Genomic DNA, 26,597 nt, shown 5'->3' with positions numbered 1-26,597 from the left:
AATAGTTTGTAGTCTATAATAGTTTATAGGTCATAATAGTTTATAGGTCATAATAGTTTGTAGTCTATAATAGTTTATAGGTCATAATAGTTTATAGGTCATAATAGTTTATAGGTCATAATAGTTTGTAGTCTATAATAGTTTATAGGTCATAATAGTTTATAGGTCATAATAGTTTATAGGTCATAATAGTTTATAGGTCATAATAGTTTGTAGTCTATAATAGTTTGTAGTCTATAATAGTTTATAGGTCATAATAGTTTATAGTCTATAATAGTTTGTAGTCTATAATAGTTCATAGGTCATAATAGTTTGTAGGTCATAATAGTTTATAGGTCATAATAGTTTGTAGTCTATAATAGTTTGTAGTCTATAATAGTTTATAGGTCATAATAGTTTGTAGGTCATAATAGTTTGTAGGTCATAATAGTTTATAGGTCATAATAGTTTGTAGGTCATAATAGTTTATAGGTCATAATAGTTTGTAGTCTATAATAGTTTATAGTCTATAATAGTTTGTAGTCTATAATAGTTTGTAGTCTATAATAGTTTGTAGGTCATAATAGTTTATAGGTCATAATAGTTTGTAGGTCATAATAGTTTGTAGGTCATAATAGTTTGTAGTCTATAATAGTTTGTAGTCTATAATAGTTTGTAGGTCATAATAGTTTATAGGTCATAATAGTTTGTAGTCTATAATAGTTTATAGGTCATAATAGTTTGTAGGTCATAATAGTTTGTAGTCTATAATAGTTTGTAGTCTATAATAGTTTATAGGTCATAATAGTTTATAGGTCATAATAGTTTGTAGTCTATAATAGTTTGTAGGTCATAATAGTTTGTAGTCTATAATAGTTTATAGGTCATAATAGTTTGTAGTCTATAATAGTTTGTAGTCTATAATAGTTTATAGGTCATAATAGTTTGTAGTCTATAATAGTTTGTAGGTCATAATAGTTTGTAGTCTATAATAGTTTGTAGTCTATAATAGTTTGTAGGTCATAATAGTTTGTAGTCTATAATAGTTTGTAGTCTATAATAGTTTATAGGTCATAATAGTTTGTAGTCTATAATAGTTTATAGGTCATAATAGTTTATAGGTCATAATAGTTTATAGGTCATAATAGTTTGTAGTCTATAATAGTTTATAGTCTATAATAGTTTGTAGGTCATAATAGTTTGTAGTCTATAATAGTTTATAGGTCATAATAGTTTGTAGTCTATAATAGTTTATAGGTCATAATAGTTTGTAGTCTATAATAGTTTATAGGTCATAATAGTTTGTAGGTCATAATAGTTTATAGGTCATAATAGTTTGTAGTCTATAATAGTTTATAGTCTATAATAGTTTATAGTTCATAATAGTTTGTAGTCTATAATAGTTTATTGTTCATAATAGTTTGTAGTCTATAATAGTTTGTAGGTCATAATAGTTTGTAGGTCATAATAGTTTATAGGTCATAATAGTTTGTAGTCTATAATAGTTTATAGTCTATAATAGTTTATAGGTCATAATAGTTTGTAGGTCATAATAGTTTATAGGTCATAATAGTTTGTAGTCTATAATAGTTTATAGGTCATAATAGTTTGTAGTCTATAATAGTTTATAGGTCATAATAGTTTATAGGTCATAATAGTTTATAGGTCATAATAGTTTATAGGTCATAATAGTTTGTAGGTCATAATAGTTTGTAGTCTATAATAGTTTATAGGTCATAATAGTTTATAGGTCATAATAGTTTATAGGTCATAATAGTTTGTAGTCTATAATAGTTTGTAGTCTATAATAGTTTGTAGGTCATAATAGTTTATAGGTCATAATAGTTTGTAGGTCATAATTGTTTATAGTCTATAATAGTTTATAGGTCATAATAGTTTATAGGTCATAATAGTTTGTAGGTCATAATAGTTTATAGTCTATAATAGTTTATAGTCATAATAGTTTATAGGTCATAATAGTTTGTAGTCTATAATAGTTTGTAGTCTATAATAGTTTATAGGTCATAATAGTTTATAGGTCATAATAGTTTATAGGTCATAATAGTTTGTAGTCTATAATAGTTTATAGGTCATAATAGTTTATAGGTCATAATAGTTTGTAGTCTATAATAGTTTATAGGTCATAATAGTTTATAGGTCATAATAGTTTATAGGTCATAATAGTTTATAGGTCATAATAGTTTGTAGTCTATAATAGTTTATAGGTCATAATAGTTTATAGGTCATAATAGTTTATAGGTCATAATAGTTTATAGGTCATAATAGTTTGTAGTCTATAATAGTTTGTAGTCTATAATAGTTTGTAGGTCATAATAGTTTATAGGTCATAATAGTTTGTAGTCTATAATAGTTTGTAGTCTATAATAGTTTATAGGTCATAATAGTTTATAGTCTATAATAGTTTGTAGTCTATAATAGTTTATAGGTCATAATAGTTTGTAGGTCATAATAGTTTATAGGTCATAATAGTTTGTAGTCTATAATAGTTTGTAGTCTATAATAGTTTATAGGTCATAATAGTTTGTAGGTCATAATAGTTTATAGGTCATAATAGTTTATAGGTCATAATAGTTTGTAGGTCATAATAGTTTATAGGTCATAATAGTTTGTAGTCTATAATAGTTTATAGTCTATAATAGTTTGTAGTCTATAATAGTTTGTAGGTCATAATAGTTTATAGGTCATAATAGTTTGTAGGTCATAATAGTTTGTAGGTCATAATAGTTTGTAGTCTATAATAGTTTGTAGTCTATAATAGTTTGTAGTCTATAATAGTTTATAGGTCATAATAGTTTGTAGTCTATAATAGTTTATAGGTCATAATAGTTTGTAGGTCATAATAGTTTGTAGTCTATAATAGTTTGTAGTCTATAATAGTTTATAGGTCATAATAGTTTATAGGTCATAATAGTTTGTAGTCTATAATAGTTTGTAGGTCATAATAGTTTGTAGTCTATAATAGTTTATAGGTCATAATAGTTTGTAGTCTATAATAGTTTGTAGTCTATAATAGTTTATAGGTCTGAGCTAGACAGTCACATCTGTGAGGTAACATGATAGGATGGGAACCACTGAGATAGACAGTCACATCTGTGAGGTAACATGATAGGATGGGAACCACTGAGATAGACAGTCACATCTGTGAGGTAACATGATAGGATGGGAACCACTGAGATAGACAGTCACATCTGTGAGGTAACATGATAGGATGGGAACCACTGAGATAGACAGTCACATCTGTGAGGTAACATGATAGGATGGGTAACCAATGATATACAATGATTCTGCAGCCCCAAAACAGACTGATTAGAATATATAGTATATGACGTTACATTGAACTAATCACAGTAATCAGAGACAAACTCACATACACAGTATATACAAAGACACACACAGAATGTATTACATATATTTGACAGGGATACTGCACACCAATCAACATTTCTGTAAATGTCCTTCAGACACTCTCAAGTCATTGGTAAAGGAGTGACAGGTTACACGGCTCCTTATATGTCCTTCAGCCACTCTCAAGTCATTGGTAAAGGAGTGACAGGTTACACAGCTCCTTATAGGTCCTTCAGACACTCTCAAGTCATTGGTAAAGGAGTGACAGGTTACACAGCTCCTTAAAAAATATGTTACGGCTGGGGGTTCCGCTAGCGGAACGTTTCGACAACATCCGGTGAAATTGCGGAGCGAGAAATTCCAATTAAATTATTAGATATATTTAACTTTCATAAAATCACCGAAATAAAGCTTAACTTCTTTTTAATCCAGCCACCGTGTCAGATTTCAAAAAGGGTTTACGGCAAAAGCAAACCATGCGATTATCGGATGACAGCACCCCATAATATAAACACATGACAATCATATTTCAACCCGCCAGGCACGACACAAAACTCAGAAATAGCGATATAATTCATGCCTTACCTTTGAAGATCTTCTTCTGTTGGCACTAACCCTAACCCCATAAACATCACAAATGGTCCTTCTGTTGATAAATTCCATCGTTATATCCCCAAAATGTCCATTTATTTGGCGCGTTTGATTCAGAAAAACAACCGGTTCCTACTCGCCCAACATGACTACAAACGATCTAATAAGTTAACTGTAAACTTGGGCCAAACATTTCAAACAACTTTCCTAATCCAACTTTAGGTATTTTAAAACGTAAATAGTTGATCAAATTTAAGACGGAATATACTGTGTTCAATAGCGGATATAAAATGAAAGTGGAGCGAGCACCTGGTCGTGCGCCCCAAATAAAACAGTCCACTTGGCTCGACACTCAGAAAGGAAAGGGCTACTTCTTCATTACTCAAAAGATAAACAATCAACCAATTTCTAAAGACTGTTGACATCTAGTGGAAGCCATAGGAACTGCAACTAGATGCCTCAGATATCTAGATTCCCATAGAAACCCAATTGAAAACACAGTGAACTCAAAAAAAAATGTCCTGGATGGTTTGTCCTCGGGTTTTCGCCTGCCAAATAAGTTCTGTTAAACTCACAGACATCATTTTAAAAGTTTCAGAAACTTAAGAGTGTTTTCTATCCAAATATACCAATTATATGCATACCCTAGCTTCTGGGCCTGAGTAGCAGGCAGTTGACTTTGGGCATGCTTTTCATCCAGACGTGAAAATACTGCCGCCATTTTTGTGACCCTGAATTAAAGCAACAGACAGCAAGAACATGTTGAACCATCCTGCCTGCCTTTGACTGGTCTCCCCAGGGGTTGACTACAACTGTTGATCTGAGGCTGTGACCAAAGACAGGGGTCCAGCTCCCCAAGAAGATTGATCATCCTGGAACTTGACTCATTTCCTTTTCTCAACACCATGTCGATGATGACTCGTGCCTTCTCTGCCCTCTCAGCTATCACCTTCACGGACTCCATTTCCTCCTGGTTGATGACTGTGTGTTGCAAGAGTCTGTCCAGCAGACCATCCAGGACAGGTCCTGATACTCGTTTCACAAACTCTGTCCGTACAGAACGCAGCTGCTGCTCTGCAGAACCAGTCGGACTGCTCACAGCTGGACCTCCTGCCCCCAACACAGCACCTGAGAGAGTCAGGTTACAAAATAACTACATTTGTACATTTACATGTCAGTCATTTAGAAACAGACTTCTTTCAAAGTGACTTACAATAAAAGTCTAAATTGTATTATTGAATCTTAGCACTAAGAACACATTCTATAACAACAACGACCTGCATCAATGAACACATCACACCACTATGGTTTCATTCATATTCGGTTTCACAGAAAAAGACTGGGGCATTCGGAACCAGACTAATCTACATCAGGTCCTGGAGGAGATGTCATTGGGTCATTCAGAACCAGGCTAATCTACATCAAGTCCTGGAGGAGATGTCATTGGGTCATTCAGAACCAGGCTAATCTACATCAAGTCCTGGAGGAGATGTCATTGTTCTTGAAGACAGTCTTTTATAATCTGGACTAGTCCGGGTCCTACAGTAAACCATGTTGACTGTCCTAGTCCAGGTCCTACAGTAAACCATGTTGACTGTCCTAGTCCAGGTCCTACAGTAAACCATGTTGACTGTCCTAGTCCAGGTCCGACAGTAAACCATGTTGACTGTCCTAGTCCAGGTCCGACAGTAAACCATGTTGACTGTCCTAGTCCAGGTCCTACAGTAAACCATGTTGACTGTCCTAGTCCAGGTCCTACAGTAAACCATGTTGACTGTCCTAGTCCAGGTCCTACAGTAAACCATGTTGACTGTCCTAGTCCAGGTCCTACAGTAAACCATGTTGACTGTCCTAGTCCAGGTCCTACAGTAAACCATGTTGACTGTCCTAGTCCAGGTCCTACAGTAAACCATGTTGACTGTCCTAGTCCAGGTCCGACAGTAAACCATGTTGACTGTCCTATTCCGGGTCCTACAGTAAACCATGTTGACTGTCCTAGTCCATGTCCTACAGTAAACCATGTTGACTGTCCTAGTCTGGGTCCTACAGTAAACCATGTTGACTGTCCTAGTCCAGGTCCTACAGTAAACCATGTTGACTGTCCTAGTCCAGGTCCCACAGTAAACCATGTTGACTGTCCTAGTCCAGGTCCTACAGTAAATCATGTTGACTGTCCTAGTCCAGGTCCTACAGTAAACCATGTTGACTGTCCTAGTCCAGGTCCTACAGTAAACCATGTTGACTGTCCTAGTCCAGGTCCTACAGTAAACCATGTTGACTGTCCTAGTCCAGGTCCTACAGTAAACCATGTTGACTGTCCTAGTCCAGGTCCTACAGTAAACCATGTTGACTGTCCTAGTCCAGGTCCTACAGTAAACCATGTTGACTGTCCTAGTCCAGGTCCTACAGTAAACCATGTTGACTGTCCTAGTCCAGGTCCTACAGTAAACCATGTTGACTGTCCTAGTCCAGGTCCTACAGTAAACCATGTTGACTGTCCTAGTCCAGGTCCTACAGTAAACCATGTTGACTGTCCTAGTCCAGGTCCTACAGTAAACCATGTTGACTGTCCTAGTCCAGGTCCTACAGTAAACCATGTTGACTGTCCTAGTCCAGGTCCTACAGTAAACCATGTTGACTGTCCTAGTCCGGGTCCTACAGTAAACCATGTTGACTGTCCTAGTCCAGGTCCTACAGTAAACCATGTTGACTGTCCTAGTCCAGGTCCTACAGTAAACCATGTTGACTGTCCTAGTCCAGGTCATACAGTAAACCATGTTGACTGTCCTAGTCCAGGTCCTACAGTAAACCATGTTGACTGTCCTAGTCCGGGTCCTACAGTAAACCATGTTGACTGTCCTAGTCCAGGTCCTACAGTAAACCATGTTGACTGTCCTAGTCCGGGTCCGACAGTAAACCATGTTGACTGTCCTAGTCCAGGTCCGACAGTAAACCATGTTGACTGTCCTAGTCCAGGTCCTACAGTAAACCATGTTGACTGTCCTAGTCCAGGTCCTACAGTAAACCATGTTGACTGTCCTAGTCCAGGTCCTACAGTAAACCATGTTGACTGTCCTAGTCCAGGTCCTACAGTAAACCATGTTGACTGTCCTAGTCCGGGTCCTACAGTAAACCATGTTGACTGTCCTAGTCCAGGTCCGACAGTAAACCATGTTGACTGTCCTAGTCCAGGTCCTACAGTAAACCATGTTGACTGTCCTAGTCCAGGTCCTACAGTAAACCATGTTGACTGTCCTAGTCCAGGTCCTACAGTAAACCATGTTGACTGTCCTAGTCCAGGTCCTACAGTAAACCATGTTGACTGGCCCTCAAGTCATTGGTTTGTATCTCTCATGTTTACTTACTAGTTGAATGGGTTTCAGTGATGTATTCATCTGAAAGAAACAGAAATAGGTTTTATCACTCTAAATAGCATCTGTCTGAAAATAACACAGTTATGATGGACATCTGCTCCTACCTATTGGTACCATCTCTCTCCATACTGTCCTCTCATCATCCCCGATTAACTCCATCTCAATGTCAACCCCTGTGTTTCTCATGATCATCTTACAACAGCTTGGTGTGGTGTCTGCAGGTAACAGCTGAATCCTCTGTAGGAGGCCATATGGTGCAACGATTGAGACAACAGACAGAGAGAAATAGTGAAATAGAATGATATTCCAGTTATTCATATACAATATGACAGATTCATGTCCTCAGCCTGATAAAACTGTACCTCTGGATTGATGGAAGTGGAGAGGGGATTCTTGAGTGCAAACCAACTGTTCAGCTTTAAGGACCCGTTTGGACTTGACAGGACCAATTCTGAATATCCTTGGGACAGCTGATTTTTCTCCCGTTCCTGAACAGCCTACAAAATGAGCAATGTAGTAGTCAGTCAGAACAATGTAGTCTCATAATTCATTCAACTTGCAGCTCACTGAGAAACCAATGTTGGTCATAGTTTCTATTGTATTAATGAATGTTACAACAGAAATAGATTTCTCACAGAGCTGCATGTTGTCTTTGTAATCTAGAGATTTTCAACAAACTATCAGCTTTCCTTTAGTAAGTTTCAACATACTGTTGTCACTTCAATGATAGTGCCTCACCTCTTTCTGACTGGAGTTTCTGAGGAGCAGGTACAGCCTTGAAATTACTGTTGCCTTTTTTACTGCCAAATAGAGGACCACATCACAGTGGACATCTATGTTCCAAGACAGTAATCTCAGTATCAGAGAGATAGCTGAGAACTTGGGATGGAGAATCTTAGCATGGAATCTGGTGACCTCATGCACTTCCTCTAAAGACACTCCATGTTCCTCTACATGAAGAATCTTCATCTCATTCCTCAGGGAAGGGTTGGTCCCTGAACAACACAATAAAAAGGAGACAGAAAGACAAATATTGTATTATTCATCCAACTAAAACACAAAGAATATGAAGTACCAGATCACAGTAAACTCAAACTCCCAGAATAGTTCATTCATTAACTCAGGAAGTGAAACTCAGTTACATGGAAATGTCTTTCTGAATACTATTTCTATATGGTTTTACCTAAACAGACAAAGTGTGGCAGATGAACTTCCTCCAGTTCACCTAACTCCATAGTGATGTCCAGCAATGGACCACCTTGTGTGTACTGCATGTCTTTCAGAAGTTGACTGTAGGGTTCCCAGTTCCTGAAGTGATACTTCAGAATGACATCTCTCTCACACAGCCAGCGGAGCCCAGACACTGTGCACTCATAACTCCCTTTGGGTGTCCTGTGTCTGAGGGCAACAACAGGATATGGTAGAGAGGGTCAATGGTCAAATGGAGAGGTTGGATTAGAAGACTATTCCCAAAGGTAAATGGGGAAATACACTAGCAGGTGGAACGAAATGTTAAAAGTAGTTATTTTACCTGAACATTGTCACTCCCTGGACAGTGGAAGTCAAGGGTTCAATCTGAATCCAGTGTGTGGAGTCCTGAACAAGGACAAGCATGTCAATAATACATATGGGGCCTGTTTCCTGGACACAGATTGAGTCTAGTGCTGGACTAAAAAGCATGCTCAATAGAAGTTTCAATTGAAAGTTCTTTAATAAGGTCCAGGACTAGATTTAATCTGTGTCTGGGAAACTGGCCCATTAACCAAAGTAACTAATCTAATGTATTTATCCAATTAAACTGTCGAATGACAAAATATGACAAATCCTGCATGCCTACAAGCAGAACACAGGACTGTCTATATCCCAGTATGAATGGTTGGTCAGTACACACCTGGCTTTGAGACTGTGTTTATATTACTAAAGCAGAACACAGGACTGTCTATATCCCAGTATGAATGGTTGGTCAGTACACACCTGGCTTTGAGACTGTGCCTGACTCCTGCAGGTATGTAAAAGTAAGAATTGACATTATGACTTACCTCACTATCGTCACAAGTCTTACAGCTCTGAGGAATCCCTGAAGTCAAAAGTAGTTATTTAAAATGACAATCTCATGTAATAATGAATTAATAATTATTAAATAGACTTGTTATAAAAATGAATATCAGTGAGCAACAGTCTCAGAATGTACACTCATTAGCATACCATAATCTGACATTAGTGTTATATTAATTAATGTTTGTGGAAGCAGGAAACAACATCGTTCTGGTCCATGTTTTGTAGATGTTGGGGTCTGATTTCTGGTAGATCCTAGGATGAGAGCTTAAAGGTAGAGTCAGCTAAATGATGTTGTACGAGCAGCACCACAGATATTGCGATGAGCAAGATGCCTGACTTCTCTCTCACAGTCACACACAGTATCTGCCCATGTGCAAGGGTTCTCTTCACTCTCTTACAGCGTGTTAGTCACGGGACCAAAACAGCAGAGAAGTTTAGCCTTGTGCTCCAACGCTCTTAGTTGTAGAAATTGACCCACTATGCTGTTTACTTTGTGCATCTACGTCATATCGCTGACTCTACCTTTAAGTTTGTTTTGACCAAATAGATCAGTGATTGTGTTCCTTGCCTGGGACTAAACTATAATGAACGCTTTAAAAGTATTTTGATTTAAAACAATTATCAGTTAACACTCACATTTCTCAGGTCTAGGCTTGATCCAACCATGTTCTCTGGTGTTGGGAAAGCAGAAGGATAGACTGTGGTTAAACTAAATACAACTTATAAAGGCTTGATATAGCATACATACAGTCTTCATAAGCAATACAAAGGGTGTTTAAAGGGTGATTGGACAGCTCCCTATTTAGGGTACATTGCCTAAATGTGATATAATCCACTATGTCAACTTCCATAAAGTCAATACTGATGGTGACATTTAACTAGGCAAGTCTAACTACTACTAATCTAACTGTCTGTAGGTCCAACAGAACACATTAAAACACACCACTACTACTAATCTAACTGTCTGTAGGTCCAACAGAACACATTAAAACACACCACTACTACTAATCTAACTGTCTGTCGGTCCAACAGAACACATTAAAACACACCACTACTACTAATCTAACTGTCTGTAGGTCCAACAGAACACATTAAAACACACCACTACTACTAATCTAACTGTCTGTAGGTCCAACAGAACACATTAAAACACACCACTACTACTAATCTAATTGTAGGAATGATTCCAGAGGAAAACAAATGATAAAACATTGCTATGACTCACCTCTGAATGTGTTGGTCATCTATCTGACACAGGGTCACTGAGGAGGAGGAGTAAACCCCAAACACAGGATAGAGGGGTTCAGTGAATGTGGTGTGTTCTGTGTGAAGGTGTTTCAGTGTACCAGAGGAGACAATATAGAAGGACAAAGTACCAGCTGGCCAGTCCAGATACACTCCAACTCTGTTAGATCCAGGACCATGGAGGGATCTGCTGACTCCAGCATGGCTAAACATATAATGTCTACCAGTGCAAGGATAATCATAGTAGCTTAAACTCCAGGACTTCCCATTGTGTCCAGTCCTACTGTCATCCTCCCCTCCCTTCCTCTTCATTCCTTTGTACACCACACCAATTTTAGCCCCGGGACCATCACACTCCACCTCCCAGTAATAACGACATCCAGATAAGCCTTCTCTGCAGACAACATCAGGATGAATATAAAATCTGTCTGGATGGTCTTCATAATGTTGCTTCTTCAACACCAATGTCACCTTCCTGTTCCCCTCAAACAGTATCAGGTTTGGGTTTGCTGTTTTTGGGTCCAGGGTGAGATGACACGCATCTGTAGACAAAAGGAGAGTTTAATTAAACCACATCTTCATATAAAATGTTGTTTTGTAGGAACATAACAAGTATTGATTAGTTACTATGTTACAATAGTTCTGAATATGCAGTTAATTAGGATTGAAGAGACTTACATTTCCTCAACCCTGATTTCAGCCTGCACTCTCCACCATGATCCACACTGTAGGAGAAACAGGTTATTGACTGACAAAGACCTAATAAAGCAGTCAACATTTAAACCATATTGTTGTGTTCTGGTGCACTATCCAAGTTCATTACTAGAGACATACAGGTATTCTATCCTACCTACTGCATACAGAACAGAGTACAATTCATTACTAGAGACATACAGGTATTCTATCCTACCTACTGCATACAGAACGGAGTACAATTCATTACTAGAGACATACAGGTATTCTATCCTACATACTGCATACAGAATGGAGTAAAATTCATTATTAGAGACATACAGGTATTCTATCCTACCTACTGCATACAGAACTGAGTACAATTCATTACTAGAGACATACAGGTATTCTATCCTACCTACTGCATACAGAACTGAGTACAATTCATTACTAGAGACATACAGGTATTCTATCCTACCTACTGCATACAGAACAGAGTACAATTCATTACTAGAGACATACAGGTATTCTATCCTACCTACTGCATACAGAACAGAGTACAATTCATTACTAGAGACATACAGGTATTCTATCCTACCTACTGCATACAGAATGGAGTACAATTCCAACAGGATATCAGAGATGCAGAAGAGTATTCATGTGATGATGATGTATGCTGTGATGGAGTGCTAAGCCTGCTGGGTAAACTTCCCCCACTTACACTTCCGGCGCCGACCGAGATGGCCGCCTCGCTTACGCGTTCCTTGGAAAATATGCAGTATTTGTTTTTTTATGTGTTATTCCTTACATTGGTACCCCAGGTAATCTTAGGTTTCATTACATACAGTCGGGAGGAACTACTGAATATAAGCGCAACGTCATCTCACCATCGTTACAACCAGGAATATGACTCTCCTGAAGAGGATCCTGTGTTTTGCCTTCCACCCAATACAATGGATCTGATCCCAGCTGGTGACCCTAAACAGCGACGCCGAAAAAGGGGCAAACGAAGCGGTCTCCTGGTCAGGCTTCGGAGACGGGCACATCGTGCTCCACTCCCTAGCATGCTACTCGCCAATGTCCAGTCTCTTGACAATAAGGTTGATGAAATTCGAGCACGGGTAACATTCCAGAGAGACATCAGAGATTGTAACGTTCTCTGCTTCACGGAAACATGGCTCACTCAAGAGACGCTAACGGAGTCGGTGCAGCCAGCTGGTTTCTTCACGCATCGCGCCGACAGAAACAAACATCTTTCTGATAAGAAGAGGGGCGGGGGTGTATGCCTTATGATCAACGAGACGTGGTGTGATCATAACAACATACAGGAACTCAAGTCATTCTGTTCACCAGATTTAGGATTCCTCACAATCAAATGTCGACCGCATTATCTACCAAGGGAATTCTCTTCGATTATAATCACAGCCGTATATATCCCCCCCCAAGCAGACACATCGATGGCCCTGAACGAACTTTATCTGACTCTTTGTAAACTGGAAACCACACACCCTGAGGCTGCATTCATTGTAGCTGGGGATTTTAACAAGGCTAATCTGAAAACAAAACTCCCTAAATTCTATCAGCATATCGATTGTGCTACCAGGGCTGGTAAAACATTGGATCATTGTTATACTAACTTCCGCGACGCATATAAGGCCCTCCCCCGCCCTCCTTTCGGAAAAGCTGACCACGACTCCATTTTGTTGCTCCCAGCCTACAAACAGAAACTAAAACAAGAAGCTCCCGCGCTCAGATCTGTTCAGCGCTGGTCCGACCAATCTGATTCCACGCTTCAAGACTGCTTCGATCACGTGGATTGGGATATGTTCCGCATTGCGTCCAACAACAACATTGACGAATACGCTGATTCGGTGAGCGAGTTCATTAGAAAGTGCATTGACGATGTCGTACCCACAGCAACGATTAAAACATTCTCAAACCAGAAACCGTGGATTGATGGCAGCATTCGCGTGAAATTGAAAGCGCGAACCACTGCTTTTAACCAGGGCAAGGTGACCGGAAACATGACCGAATACAAACAGTGTAGCTATTCCCTCCGCAAGGCAATCAAACAAGCTAAGTCCCAGTATAGAGACAAAGTAGAGTCGCAATTCAACAGCTCAGACACAAGAGGTATGTGGCAGAGTCTACAGTCAATCACGGATTACAAAAAGAAAACCAGCCCCGTCGCGGACCAGGATGTCTTGCTCCCAGACAGACTAAATAACTTTTTTGCTGGCTTTGAGGACAATACAGCGCCACTGACACGGCCCGCTACCAAAACCTGCGGGCTCTCCTTCACTGCAGCCGAGGTGAGTAAAACATTTAAACGTGTTAACCCTCGCAAGGCTGCAGGCCCAGACGGCATTCCCAGCCGCGTCCTCAGAGCATGCGCAGACCAGCTGGCTGGTGTGTTTAAGGACATATTCAATCAATCCTTATCCCAGTCTGCTGTTCCCACATGCTTCAAGAGGGCCACCATTGTTCCTGTTCCCAAGAAAGCTAAGGTAACTGAGCTAAACGAATACCGCCCTTTAGCACTCACTTCCGTCATCATGAAGTGCTTTGTGAGACTAGTCAAGGACCATATCACCTCCACCCTACCTGACACCCTAGACACACTCCAATTTGCTTACCGACCCAATAGGTCCACAGACATCGCAATCGCAACCACACTGCACACTGCCCTAACCCATCTGGACAAGAGGAATACCTATGTGAGAATGCTGTTCATCGACTACAGCTCAGCATTTAACACCATAGTACCCTCCAAACTCGTCATCAAGCTCAAGACCCTGGGTCTCGACCCCTCCCTGTGCAACTGGGTCCTGAACTTCCTGACGGGCCGCCCCCAGGTGGTGAGGGTAGGTAACAACATCTCCACCCCGCTGATCCTCAACACTGGGGCCCCACAAGGGTGCGTTCTGAGCCCTCTCCTGTACTCCCTGTTCACCCACGACTGCGTGGCCATGCACGCCTCCAACTCAATCATCAAGTTTGCGGACGACACTACAGTGGTAGGCTTGATTACCAACAACGACGAGACGGCCTACAGGGAGGAGGTGAGGGCCCTCGGAGTGTGGTGTCAGGAAAATAATCTCACACTCAACGTCAACAAAACAAAGGAGATGATTGTGGACTTCAGGAAACAGCAGAGGGAGCACCCCCCTATCCACATCGACGGGACAGTAGTGGAGAAGGTGGAAAGTTTTAAGTTCCTCCGTGTACACATCACGGACAAACTGAATTGGTCCACCCACACAGACAGCGTTGTGAAGAAGGCGCAGCAGCGCCTCTTCAACCTCAGGAGGCTGAAGAAATTTGGCTTGTCACCAAAAGCACTCACAACCTTCTACAGATGCACAATCGAGAGCATCCTGTCGGGCTGTATCACCGCCTGGTACGGCAACTGCTCCGCCCACAACCGTAAGGCTCTCCAGAGGGTAGTGAGGTCTGCACAACGCATCACCGGGGGCAACTACCTGCCCTCCAGGACACCTACACCACCCGATGTCACAGGAAGGCCATAAAGATCATCAAGGACAACAACCACCCGAGCCACTGCCTGTTCACCCCGCTATCATCCAGAAGGCGAGGTCAGTACAGGTGCATCAAAGCAGGGGCCGAGAGACTGAAAAACAGCTTCTATCTCAAGGCCATCAGACTGTTAAACAGCCACCACTAACATTTAGTGGCCGCTGCCAACATACTGACTCAACTCCAGCCACTTTAATAATGGGAATTGATGGAAATTATGTAAAGATTTATCACTAGCCACTCTAAACAATGCCACTTAATATAATGTTTACATAGCCTACATTACTCATCTCATATGTATATGTATATACTGTACTGTATATCATCCACCGCATCTTGCCACATGTAACACATGTATCACTAGCCACTTTAAACTATGCCACTTTATGTTTACATACCCTACATTACTCATCTCATATGTATAGACTGTACACTATACCATCTACTGCATCTTGCCTATGCCGTTCCGTACCATCACTCATTCATATATCTTTATGTACATATTCTTTATCCCTTTCCACTTGTATGTATAAGGTAGTAGTTGTGGAATTGTTAGGTTAGATTACTTGTTGGTTATTACTGCATTGTCGGGAACTAGAAGCACAAGCATTTCGCTACACTCGCATTAACATCTGCTAACCATGTGTATGTGACAAATAAAATTTGATTTGATTTGATTTGATTCTCTCATCATGTCCTCATGTTACTGACCCTACTACACTACATATGACACAACTGCTGCTCACACTATTAGGACATCTATTCTGACTTACTTCAGCTTCATCAGTTTATATGTGGGATCCACCAGAGCAGCTGAAAGCAGTCCCCCTGCAGAGTCTCCTGGGTGATTGTAGCTCAGGTCCAGCTCTTTCAGGTGGGAGGGGTTTGACCTCAGAGCTGAAGACAGAGCAGCACAGCCCTCCTCTGTGACCAGACAGCCAGACAGCCTACAGAGAGACACAACAGCTGTCTAGGTTGGTGTACTGGTGTCAATCATCTTGTAGGACACCCATACATTTGTCCATGACACAAACATTGTCATGAAACATCAGATTTTCAGAGTATTTGTTTTACTAAGCTCAGTACCGACCTGACTGAAACAGCTGTACTTACCCCAGTGTGTGTAGTTTACAGTCTGGATCCTCCAGTCCATCAGACAGCAGTGTAACTCAGCTCAGTACCGACCTGACTGAAACAGCTGTACTTACCCCAGTGTGTGTAGTTTACAGTCTGGATCCTCCAGTCCAGCAGACAGCAGTGTAACTCCTGAGTCCTGCAGGTCATTGTCTCTCAGCTCCAGTTGTTTCAGTTGTGAGTTGGGTGAACTCAGGACTGAGGCCAGATCTGAACAGCAACCCTCTGTCAGACCACACTGACCCAGACTAGAGGGCAGAAGAGCACATGATTAACACATGTTTAAAACATCCACATAATAACTCATACTGAAGATATTTAACTCACACTAGTGTCTGTATGTTGCAGAGTGGACTGGTTAGTCCAACACAGAGCAGCTCCACTCCTCTGTCTTCCAGGTCATTGTTGCTGAGGTCCAGTTCTCTCAGGGGGGAGTTTGGTGTCTGCAGAGCTGAGGCCAGAGTCTCACAGGATTCATATGTGAGTTTACAGCCATCCAGTCTGGAGAGAGGAGATATGTCAATGCACTGTTAACTTCTTATGGCTGGGGGCAGTATTGAGTAGCTTGTATGAATAAGGTGCCCAAAGTAAACTGCCTGCAGCTCAGGCCCAGTTGCTAATATATGCATATTATTAGTAGATTTGGATAGAAAACACTCTGAAGTTTCTAAAACTGTTTGAATGATGTCTGAGTATAACATAACTCATATGGCAGGCAACATCAGATTTATAGAGTATTTGTTTTACTAATCTCAGTACCGACCTGACTGAAACAGCTGTACTTACCCCAGTGTGTGTAGTTTACAGTCTGGATCCTCCAGTCCAGCAGACAGCAGTGTAACTCCTGAGTCCTGCAGGTCATTGTCTCTCAGCTCCAGTTGTTTTAGTTGTGAGTTTGGTGAACTCAGAACTGAGGCCAGATCTGAACAGCAACCCTCTGTCAGACCACACTGACCTAGACTAGAGGCCAGAAGAGCACAGGATTAACTTCATTTGGATAGGGGGCAGCATTGGGAAGTTTGGATGAAAAGCGTGCCCAGAGTAAATTGCCTGTTACTCAGGCCCAGAAGCTAGGATATCATATAATTGGTAGATTTGGATAGAAAACACTCTACAGTTTCCAAAACTGTTAAAATAATTTCTGTGAGTATAACAGAACTCATGTTTCTGTTTTTAATGTAATATGTAATTGTTGTACTTTTCGTGTGTTTATAGTTTTGTTTAATGTTGTGTTAGTGTATGTGTGTTTATAGTTTTGTTTAATGTTGTGTTAGTGTATGCCAGTTGTTTAGTCTGAAACGGTGTTCCCCCTGCTGCTATTGGACCAGGTCTCTCTTGCAAAAGAGATATTATCTCAATGAGAAAAAACCTGTATAAATAAAGGTAAAATTAAAAAATTTAAATAAATGGCAGGCAAAAACCTGAGAAAAATCCAACCAGGAAGTGGGAAATCTGAGGTTTTGTAGTATTTTTAAATGATTGCCTTCCAATATCCTGTGTCTATGGGGTCAGATTGCACTTCCTACGGCTTCCAGTAGATGTCAACAGTCTTTAGAAGTTGTTTCAGGCTTGTATTGTGAAAGGTGAGAGAATAAGAGCTGTTTCAACAAGTGGTCAGGCTGAAAGCCTTTAGTTTAGTCTCGCGCGTGGCCGTGAGCGCGACGGTCGTTCTCTTTCCTTTCTAAGAAAATTGTTTTCTGTATTGTTCAGTTGGAATATTATTGAAGATTTATGATAAAAACATCCTAAAGATTGATTATATACTTCGTCTGACATGTTTCTACGAACTTTCATGGAACTTTTCTGGACTTTGTGCCTGCACTTTGTGCATTTGGATTACTGGACTAAACGCACAAACAAAAAGGAGGTATTTGGACATAAAGATGAACTTTATCGAACAAAACAAACATTTATTATCTAACATGGAGACCTGGGAGTGCCATCAGATGAAGATCATCAAAGGTAAGTGATTAATTTTAACGCTATTTCTGACTTTTGTGACACCTATCCTTGGTTGGAAAATGATTGTATGGTTTTCTGTGGTTAGGCGCTGACCTAACATAATCGCATGGTGTGCTTTCGCCGTAAAGCCTTTTTGAAATCGGACACAGCGGCTGTATTAACAAGAAGTGTGTCTTTAATCCTATGTATAACACTTGTATCTTTCATCAATGTTTATGATGAGTATTTCTGTAATTTGATGTGGCTCTATGCAATTTCACCGGATGTTTGTTTGAGACAATACATTTCTGAACATAACTCGCCAATTTCAAATGAGGTTTTTGGACAGAAAGATGAACTTTATCGAACAAAACACACATTTATTGTCTAACATGGTGTCCTGGGAGTGCCATTCGGTGAAGATCATCAAAGGTTAGTGATTCATTTTAATGCTATTTCTGACTTTTGTGAAACCTCTCCTTCTTTGGAAAATGGCTGACCTAACATAATCGCATGGTGTGCTTTCGCCGTAAAGACTTTTTGAAATTGGACACTGTGACTGGATTAACAAGACGTTTATCTTAAAAATGGTGTATAATACTTGTATGTTTGAGGAATTTTAATTATGAGATTTCTGTTGTTTGAATTTGGCGCCCTGCAATTTCACTGGCTGTTGGCGAGGTGGGACGCTCACGTCCCGAACGATCCCAGAGAGGTTAACAAATGTTCAAACACACATAATAACTCATACTGAAGATATTTAACTCACACTAGTGTCTGTATGTTGCAGAGTGGACTGGTTAGTCCAACACAGAGCAGCTCTACTCCTCTGTCTCTCAGGTAATTGTAGCTGAGGTCCAGTTCTCTCAGGGGGGAGTTTGGTGTCTGCAGAGCTGAGGTCAGAGTCTCACAGGATTTATATGTGAGTTTACAGCCATCCAGTCTGGAGAGAGGAGATAATCTGTTAGATATACAAATCCTTCATTATAATGATACTGTAAACATCAACTCAATAACAGAACTTACAGTGCTCTCTTGCAGGTTTTCACTACTGGCAGCAACCTCTGATAACCTTCCTCTGATGTGTTGTATGTCTTCAGGTCAAACTCCTCCAGCACCTCCTCTGACATCAGTAACAGGTAGACCAGGGCTGAACATTGGTCAGGTTTTAGTCTTGTTGCTGAAAGTGTTTCTGATCGCAGGGAGGTCTGCATGTCTTCAACTAGAGAGTTGGCACCAAGTTCATTCAGACAGTGGAACAAGTTGATGATCCTTTCTGGTGAGGATTCCTCCTCGATCTTGTCTGAAAGGTACCTGACTGTTTCCTCATTGTTCTGTGTTGTACTTCCTGTCTGTGTCAGAAGGCCTCGTAACAGATTCTGATTGGACTCCAGTGAGAGACCCAGAAGGAAGCGGAGGAACAGGTCCAGGTGTCCATTCTCACTCTTCAAGGCCTGGTCCACTGCGCTCCTGTGTAAGTCAGACAACTTGTCTGACCTCAACTTGTCTGACTTCAACTTGTCTGACTTCAACACGTCTGACTTCAACACGTCTGACTTCAACACGTCTGACTTCAACACGTCTGACTTCAACACGTCTGACTTCAACACGTCTGACTTCAACACGTCTGACTTCAACACGTCTGACTTCAACACGTCTGACTTCAACACGTCTGACTTCAACACGTCTGACTTTAACACGTCTGACTTTAACACGTCTGACTTTAACACGTCTGACTTCAACACGTCTGACTTCAACACGTCTGACTTCAACACGTCTGACGTCCTAATTTTGAATCGGCTATTTTCATAATTACCTTTACACTTAGGGAATCGGCTTTTGTCATAATTATCTTGACTCTTAGTGACTGCTTTGGGGGGGGGGAAATGTTCCTTCTTGCCCAGACATGATTCTAAAGCATGCACTGCTGCTAGAAACTCCTGAATGCTCAGATGCACAAAGCTGTAGACCTTGTCTTGGTACAGCCCAGATTCTTCTTTAAAGATCTCTGTACACAATGCTGAGTACTCGGATGCCTCTGTGACATCAAGGCCACACTCTCTCAGGTCCTCCTCATAGAAGATCAGATTGCCCTTCTGCAGCTGTTGGAAAGCCAGCTTTGCCAGTTTCAGGATCATCTCTTTGTCTGACTGAGACAGTTCCTTTGGATTTATCTCTTTGGCTTTGTTGTACTTCCTGTTCTTCACAATGATTTGGATGTGTATGAAGTGTGAGTACATCTGGGTCAGAGTTTTGGGGACTTCATCCTTCTCTGTCTCTTTCAGGATAATCTCAAGGACAGTGGCTGATATCCAACAGAAGACTGGCATGTGGCACATGATGTGGAGGCTCCTTGATTTCTTCATGTGTTTGATGATTTCATTGGCCATATTCTGATCTGTGATTTTCTTCCTGAAGTACTCCTCCTTCTGTGGATCATAGAACCCTCGTAACTCTGTCACCTGGTCAACGCACTCAGGAGGGATCTGATTGGCTGCTGCAGGTCTTGAGGTTATCCAGAGGAGAGCAGAGGGAAGCAGATTCTTTTCAATGAGGTTTGTCAGCAGCACGTCCACTGAGGTTGGCTTCGTGACATCACAGCACTTCTCATTGTTTTTGAAGTCTAGAGGAAGTCGACACTCATCCAGACCATCAAAAATGAAAACAGTTTTGGTTTCACCATCTTCAATGCTGTCAATCTCTTTCAGCTCTGGGAAGTAGTGGGAAAGAAGTTGCATCAGACTGTATTGGTCCTTTTTCAGGTTCAGATCACGGAAAGGAAGAGGAAACATGAAATGAACGTCCTGATTTGCTTTTCCCTCTGCCCAGTCAAGGATGACCTTCTGCACAGAGACTGTTTTTCCAATGCCAGCGATTCCTTTTGTCAGTACAGTTCTGATAGGTTTGTCTTGTCCAGGTAAAGGCTTGAAGATGTCGTTGCATTTGATTGGTGTCTCTTGTGTGGTTTGTTTCTTGGATGCCATCTCTATCTGTCTAACCTCATGTTCATTATTGAGCCCTCCACTTCCACCCTCTGTGATGTAGAGCTCTGTGTAGATATCCTTTAACAGACTTTGGTTTCCATGGTGTCCAATTCCTTCAGATATGTGTTGGTACTTGTGTTTCAGTTTAGCCTTAATGTCTTGTTGGACTGTCAGCAGAGTTTGACCTGTAGGAAAACAATGAGAGTTGGGACTCATACGTTTGTGTGTGTGTGTGTGTTTTATAAGGACCTTTGTACCGTTCTTTGTAATATTGTATGAAACACAGTCTTACTTCTTCTGTCCAGAAGGTTGTGTGTGATCTTTAATGCATCCTCACTGTCCAAACTCTCCACTTCCTTATTGTCATCTGGTAATGGTTCCTGGCTGAAAGCAGGTGGCTGATCACTCTTCATTGATAGCAGGCTGGTTGTAGGTGACTCTGCTCTGGGCTTCTGGACACTGAACAAAACAGGGAGACAGATCATCTCATCAATATCTCATCAATACCTCATCTACTTCATTTTAACAACTGTATAGTGGAACTTCTAGAAGTCCTGATGTTTCTTTTAAAGCTACAGTCTGCAATTGGTAAATCCATTTTTGGCCTTTTAAATTGATGATATAGACCTACAGTTTATGTAATGTGGGAACACTTTTCTCTTTAGTTTATATCTTTAAGATAATTGTATATTTTACATTTAATCTCTTACCTTTTAGAACTGGTGTTTTGAGTAATTTTAGAGGCAGTGGTCCCATCCTCTCTCTCCCCAGAGAGACTCATTTTAGAGGCGATGGTCCCCTGCTCTCTCTCCCCAGAGAGACTCATTTTAGAGGCAGTGGTCCCCTGCTCTCTCTCCCCAGAGAGACTCATTTTAGAGGCAGTGGTCCCATCCTCTCTCTCCCCAGAGAGACTCATTTTAGAGGCGGTGGTCCCCTGCTCTCTCTCCCCAGAGAGACTAATTTTAGAGACAGTGGTCCCCTGCTCTCTCTCCCCAGAGAGACTCATTTTAGAGGCAGTGGTCCCATCCTCTCTCTCCCCAGAGTGACACATTTTAGAGGCAGTGGTCCCCTCCTCTCTCTCCCCAGAGAGACTCATTTTAGAGGCAGTGGTCCCCTGCTCTCTCTCCCCAGAGAGACTGGTTTTAGATGCAAGTCACAGCTCACTCAGCTGCAATAAGAAATACCAGAACAGTCAATATTTCTGAACATTGTTGAAGAACCATTAGCTTCTTATGGCTGAGATCCCGTTAACGGGATCAATATGACAACAGCCAGCGCAGGGTGTCAAATTCAAAACAACCGAAATTTCATAATTAAAATTCCTCAGACATACAAGTATTTTACACCATTTTAAAGATAAACTTGTTTTTAATCCCACCAGTGTCCGATTTAAAAAAGCCTTTACAACGAAAACACACCAAACGATTGTTAGGTCTGCACCTAGTCACAGAAAAACACAGCCATTTTTTAACCTTTGATCATCTTCATCAGATGACACGCATAGGACTTCATGTTACACAATACATGTATGTTTTGTTCGATAAAATTCATTTTTATAATCCAAAAATGTCAGTTTACATTGGCGCGTTACGTTCAGTAATGTTTTGCTTCCAAAACATCCGGTGATTTTGCAGAGAGCCTCATCACTTTACAGAAATACTCATCATAAATGTTGATGAAAATGCAAGTGTTAAGCACTGAACCTTAGATAAACTTCTCCTTAATGCAACCGCTGTGTCAGATTTTAAAGAATCTTTACGGAAAAAGCACACCATGCAATAATCTGAGTACAGCGCTCAGAGACCAAAACAACAATACAGATATCTGCCATGTTGTGGAGTCAACAGAAGTCAGAATAGCATTATAAATGTTCACTTACCTTTGATGATCTTCATCAGAATGCAGTAATCCCAGTTCCACAATAAATGTTTGATTTGTTCGATAAAGTCCATAATTTATGTCCAAATACCTCCTTTTTTGTTTGCACGTTTAGTACACAAGCAAAACTCACGACGCGCGGGCAAGTCCAGACAAAAGTTCAGACGAAAAGTCATATTACAGTTTGTAGAAACATGTCAAACGAAGTATAGAATCAATGTTTAGGATGTTTTTATCATAAATCTTCAATAATGTTCCAAACGGAGAATTCCTTTGTCTGTAGAAATGCAATGGAACATAGCTAACTCTCACGGGAGCGTGCGAGACTGAGCTCGTGGCACTCTAACAGACCTCTTACTCAATGAGCTCCCATTCCACCCTCTTTCACAGTAGAAGCATCAAACAAGGTTCTAAAGACTGTTGACATCTAGTGGAAGCTTTAGGAAGTGCAATATGACCAAAACCCCACAGTATATTCGATAGGCAAAGAGTTGAAAAACTACAAACCTCAGATTTCCCACTTCCTGGTTGGATTTTTTCTCAGGTGTTTGCCTGCCATATGAGTTCTGTTATACTCACAGACATCAATCAAACAGTTTTAGAAACTTCAGAGTGTTTCCTATCCATATGTACAAATAATATGCATATATTAGCAACTGGGACTGAGTAGCAGGCAATTTACTCTGGGCACCTTATTCATCATAGCTACTCAATACTGCCCCCAGCCATAAGAAGTTTAACACCACATTTACTGTATGAGGTCAAAGAGTTAAATCACACTTCATATTGTATTCAAAAATACACAGTCCAATAAGTTATTCATTTGATTTGACTTTGATCCCCATCAGCTGACTCCATAACAACAGCTAGTCTACCTGGTTGGATCCCCTCACTCCATAACAACAGCTAGTCTACCTGGTTGGATCCCCTGACTCCATAACAACAGCTAGTCTACCTGGTTGGATCCCCTGACTCCATAACAACAGCTAGTCCACCTGGTTGGATCCACTGACTCCATAACAACAGCTTGTCCACCTGGTTGGATCCCCTGACTCCATAACAACAGCTAGTCTACCTGGTTGGATCCCCTGACTCCAAAACAACAGCTAGTCTACCTGGTTGGATCCCCTGACTCCATAACAACAGCTACTCTACCTGGTTGGATCCCCTGACTCCATAACAACAGCTAGTCTACCTGGTTGGATCCCCTGACTCCAAAACAACAGCTAGTCTACCTGGTTGGATCCCCTGTCTCCATAACAACAGCTAGTCTACCTGGTTGGATCCCCTGACTCCAAAACAACAGCTAGTCTACCTGGTTGGATCCCCTGACTCCATAACAACAGCTAGTCTACCTGGTTGGATCCCCTGACTCCATAACAACAGCTAGTCTACCTGGTTGGATCCCCTGACTCCATAACAACAGCTAGTCTACCTGGTTGGATCCCCTGACTCCATAACAACAGATAGTCTACCTGGTTGGATCCCCTGACTCCATAACAACAGCTAGTCTACCTGGTTGGATCCCCTGACTCCATAACAACAGCTAGTCCACCTGGTTGGATCCCCTGACTCCATAACAGCCCCGTTTTGGGGGGAAATCTATTACAGCAAAGTACTTCATTAATTGTTAACCAGAAATGATTTGATATTGATATAAACATGCCTGCATTGGGTCTTTAAAGCTAGAATCCTTAGTTGCTACATCCATTTTTGGACTTATGAATGAATGATATACTGTATACTGATTCATTCTTGAAGAATATAACTTTTAAATGCCTCATGAGTTCAGTTCAACTGTCGTATTCCATCAGAACCCAAAATATAAGCTTGTTTACTCCAATGTTTGTAAAAACACCATAGCCTTAAAACATGGTTAAAACTGTAATTCAATGTTGATATCATGTATGGTCAGTCCGAGCATCCATAGCTCCATCTATGAATTTAAAAAGCCTAAGCCTACAATGGTCGCGCCCCCGCGGAAATCAAATTAACATAAAACAATCCCATCAAAAAACTATTTTTTTTGCTTGGGCTGCGTCTCAATCCACACCATCTGCCGATATCGCCCTTCAGCATCTGCGGTGAAAGGTGGTAGAGCTAGAGCGGTGTTGGTCAGACCATGAGACATCCTGAAAATAGTTTCTCACATAATGTTACGTAGCTTCCGAACGGTTTGGCCTACAAACTAAACTCAGGGGGAAGTCGGAGATGTTTACATTAAGCAGAGAGGAAGAGGTGTAGCGGCAGGGGTAAGTCAGAGATGTTTACATTAAGCAGAGAGGAAGAGGTGAAGCGACAGGGGTAAGACATAGATGTTTACATTAAGCAGAGAGGAAGAGGTGAAGCGACAGGGGTAAGTCAGAGATGTTTACATTAAGCAGAGAGGAAGAGGTGAAGCGACAGGGGTAAGTCAGAGATGTTTACATTAAGCAGAGAGGAAGAGGTGAAGCGACAGGGGGAAGTCAGAAATGTTTACATTAAGCAGAGAGGAAGAGGTGAAGCGACAGGGGGAAGTCAGAGATGTTTACATTAAGCAGAGAGGAAGAGGTGAAGCGACAGGGGGAAGTCAGAGATGTTTACATTAAGCAGAGAGGAAGAGGTGAAGCGACAGGGGTAAGTCAGAGACGTTTACATTAAGCAGAGAGGAAGAGGTGAAGCAACAGGGGCAAGTCAGAGATGTTTACATTAAGCAGAGAGGAAGAGGTGAAGTGACAGGGGTAAGTCAGAGATGTTTACATTAAGCAGAGAGGAAGAGGTGAAGCGACAGGGGGAAGTCAGAGATGTTTACATTAAGCAGAGAGGAAGAGGTGAAGCGACAGGTGTAGGTCAGAGATGTTTACATTAAGCAGAGAGGAAGAGGTGAAGTGACAGGGGGAAGTCAGAGATGTTTACATTAAGCAGAGAGGAAGAGGTGAAGAGACAGGGGGAAGTCAGAGATGTTTACATTAAGCAGAGAGGAAGAGGTGAAGTGACAGGGGGAAGTCAGAGATGTTTACATTAAGCAGAGAGGAAGAGGTGAAGAGACAGGGGGAAGTCAGAGATGTTTACATTAAGCAGAGAGGAAGAGGTGAAGAGACAGGGGGAAGTCAGAGATGTTTACATTAAGCAGAGAGGAAGAGGTGAAGCGACAGGGGGAAGTCAGAGATGTTTACATTAAGCAGAGAGGAAGAGGTGAAGCGACAGGGGTAAGTCAGAGATGTTTACATTAAGCAGAGAGGAAGAGGTGAAGCAACAGGGGCAAGTCAGAGATGTTTACATTAAGCAGAGAGGAAGAGGTGAAGTGACAGGGGTAAGTCAGAGATGTTTACATTAAGCAGAGAGGAAGAGGTGAAGCGACAGGGGGAAGTCAGAGATGTTTACATTAAGCAGAGAGGAAGAGGTGAAGCGACAGGGGGAAGTCAGAGATGTTTACATTAAGCAGAGAGGAAGAGGTGAAGCGACAGGGGGAAGTCAGAGATGTTTACATTAAGCAGAGAGGAAGAGGTGAAGCGTCAGGGGGAAGTCAGAGATGTTTACATTAAGCAGAGAGGAAGAGGTGTAGCGACAGGGGGAAGTCAGAGATGTTTACATTAAGCAGAGAGGAAGAGGTGAAGCGTCAGGGGGAAGTCAGAGATGTTTACATTAAGCAGAGAGGAAGAGGTGTAGCGACAGGGGGAAGTCAGAGATGTTTACATTAAGCAGAGAGGAAGAGGTGAAGCAACAGGGGCAAGTCAGAGATGTTTACATTAAGCAGAGAGGAAGAGGTGAAGTGACAGGGGTAAGTCAGAGATGTTTACATTAAGCAGAGAGGAAGAGGTGTAGCGACAGGGGGAAGTAAGAGATGTTTACATTAAGC

General features: G+C 41.1%; 2 protein-coding genes across 2 annotated transcripts; both read right to left on the bottom strand.

Moving 5' to 3' along the window:
* Positions 1-4,629: 4,629 nt before the first annotated feature.
* LOC120051628 (NACHT, LRR and PYD domains-containing protein 1 homolog) lies at positions 4,630-8,924 on the bottom strand. The gene is made up of 7 exons (XM_038998524.1): positions 8,842-8,924; positions 8,494-8,708; positions 8,049-8,305; positions 7,673-7,807; positions 7,415-7,547; positions 7,302-7,331; positions 4,630-5,064 (listed from the first exon to the last, which is right to left on the bottom strand). Exons 1-7 carry the CDS (start codon positions 8,922-8,924, stop codon positions 4,673-4,675), a joined length of 1,245 nt encoding a protein of 414 aa, XP_038854452.1. The 3' UTR covers positions 4,630-4,672.
* Positions 8,925-10,589: 1,665 nt separating this feature from the next.
* On the bottom strand, positions 10,590-21,333 carry LOC120051627 (NACHT, LRR and PYD domains-containing protein 3-like). The gene is made up of 10 exons (XM_038998523.1): positions 21,174-21,333; positions 19,804-21,066; positions 18,924-19,464; positions 18,667-18,840; positions 16,284-16,457; positions 16,031-16,204; positions 15,596-15,769; positions 11,292-11,338; positions 10,898-11,155; positions 10,590-10,630 (listed from the first exon to the last, which is right to left on the bottom strand). Exons 1-10 carry the CDS (start codon positions 21,292-21,294, stop codon positions 10,590-10,592), a joined length of 2,967 nt encoding a protein of 988 aa, XP_038854451.1. The 5' UTR covers positions 21,295-21,333.
* Positions 21,334-26,597: the final 5,264 nt, after the last annotated feature.

The sequence above is a fragment of the Salvelinus namaycush genome, chromosome 8, assembly GCF_016432855.1.
Source record: "Salvelinus namaycush isolate Seneca chromosome 8, SaNama_1.0, whole genome shotgun sequence".
NCBI lineage: Eukaryota > Metazoa > Chordata > Actinopteri > Salmoniformes > Salmonidae > Salvelinus > Salvelinus namaycush.
Note: the sequence above shows the minus strand (reverse complement) of the source record. Positions and strands in the feature narration are given on the sequence as shown.

What these genes read in the sequence shown, in the direction of transcription:
- LOC120051627 (XM_038998523.1), bottom strand. Translation starts at nt 21,294, where the DNA reads ATGAAGAGTGATCAGCCACCTGCTTTCAGCCAGGAACCATTACCAGAT. An exon ending in TGCAACATACAGACACTAGT is followed by an intron (nt 16,458 to 18,666) that starts GTGAGTTAAATA and finishes TCCTCTCTCCAG; the next exon opens with ACTGGATGGCTGTAAACTCA. An exon ending in TATAAACTGATGAAGCTGAA is followed by an intron (nt 11,339 to 15,595) that starts GTAAGTCAGAAT and finishes TTTCTCCTACAG; the next exon opens with TGTGGATCATGGTGGAGAGT.
- LOC120051628 (XM_038998524.1), bottom strand. Translation starts at nt 8,924, where the DNA reads ATGCTTGTCCTTGTTCAGGACTCCACACACTGGATTCAGATTGAACCC. An exon ending in GAGAGAGATGGTACCAATAG is followed by an intron (nt 7,332 to 7,414) that starts GTAGGAGCAGAT and finishes TGTTTCTTTCAG; the next exon opens with ATGAATACATCACTGAAACC. An exon ending in CACTGAAACCCATTCAACTA is followed by an intron (nt 5,065 to 7,301) that starts GTAAGTAAACAT and finishes TGACTCTCTCAG; the next exon opens with GTGCTGTGTTGGGGGCAGGA.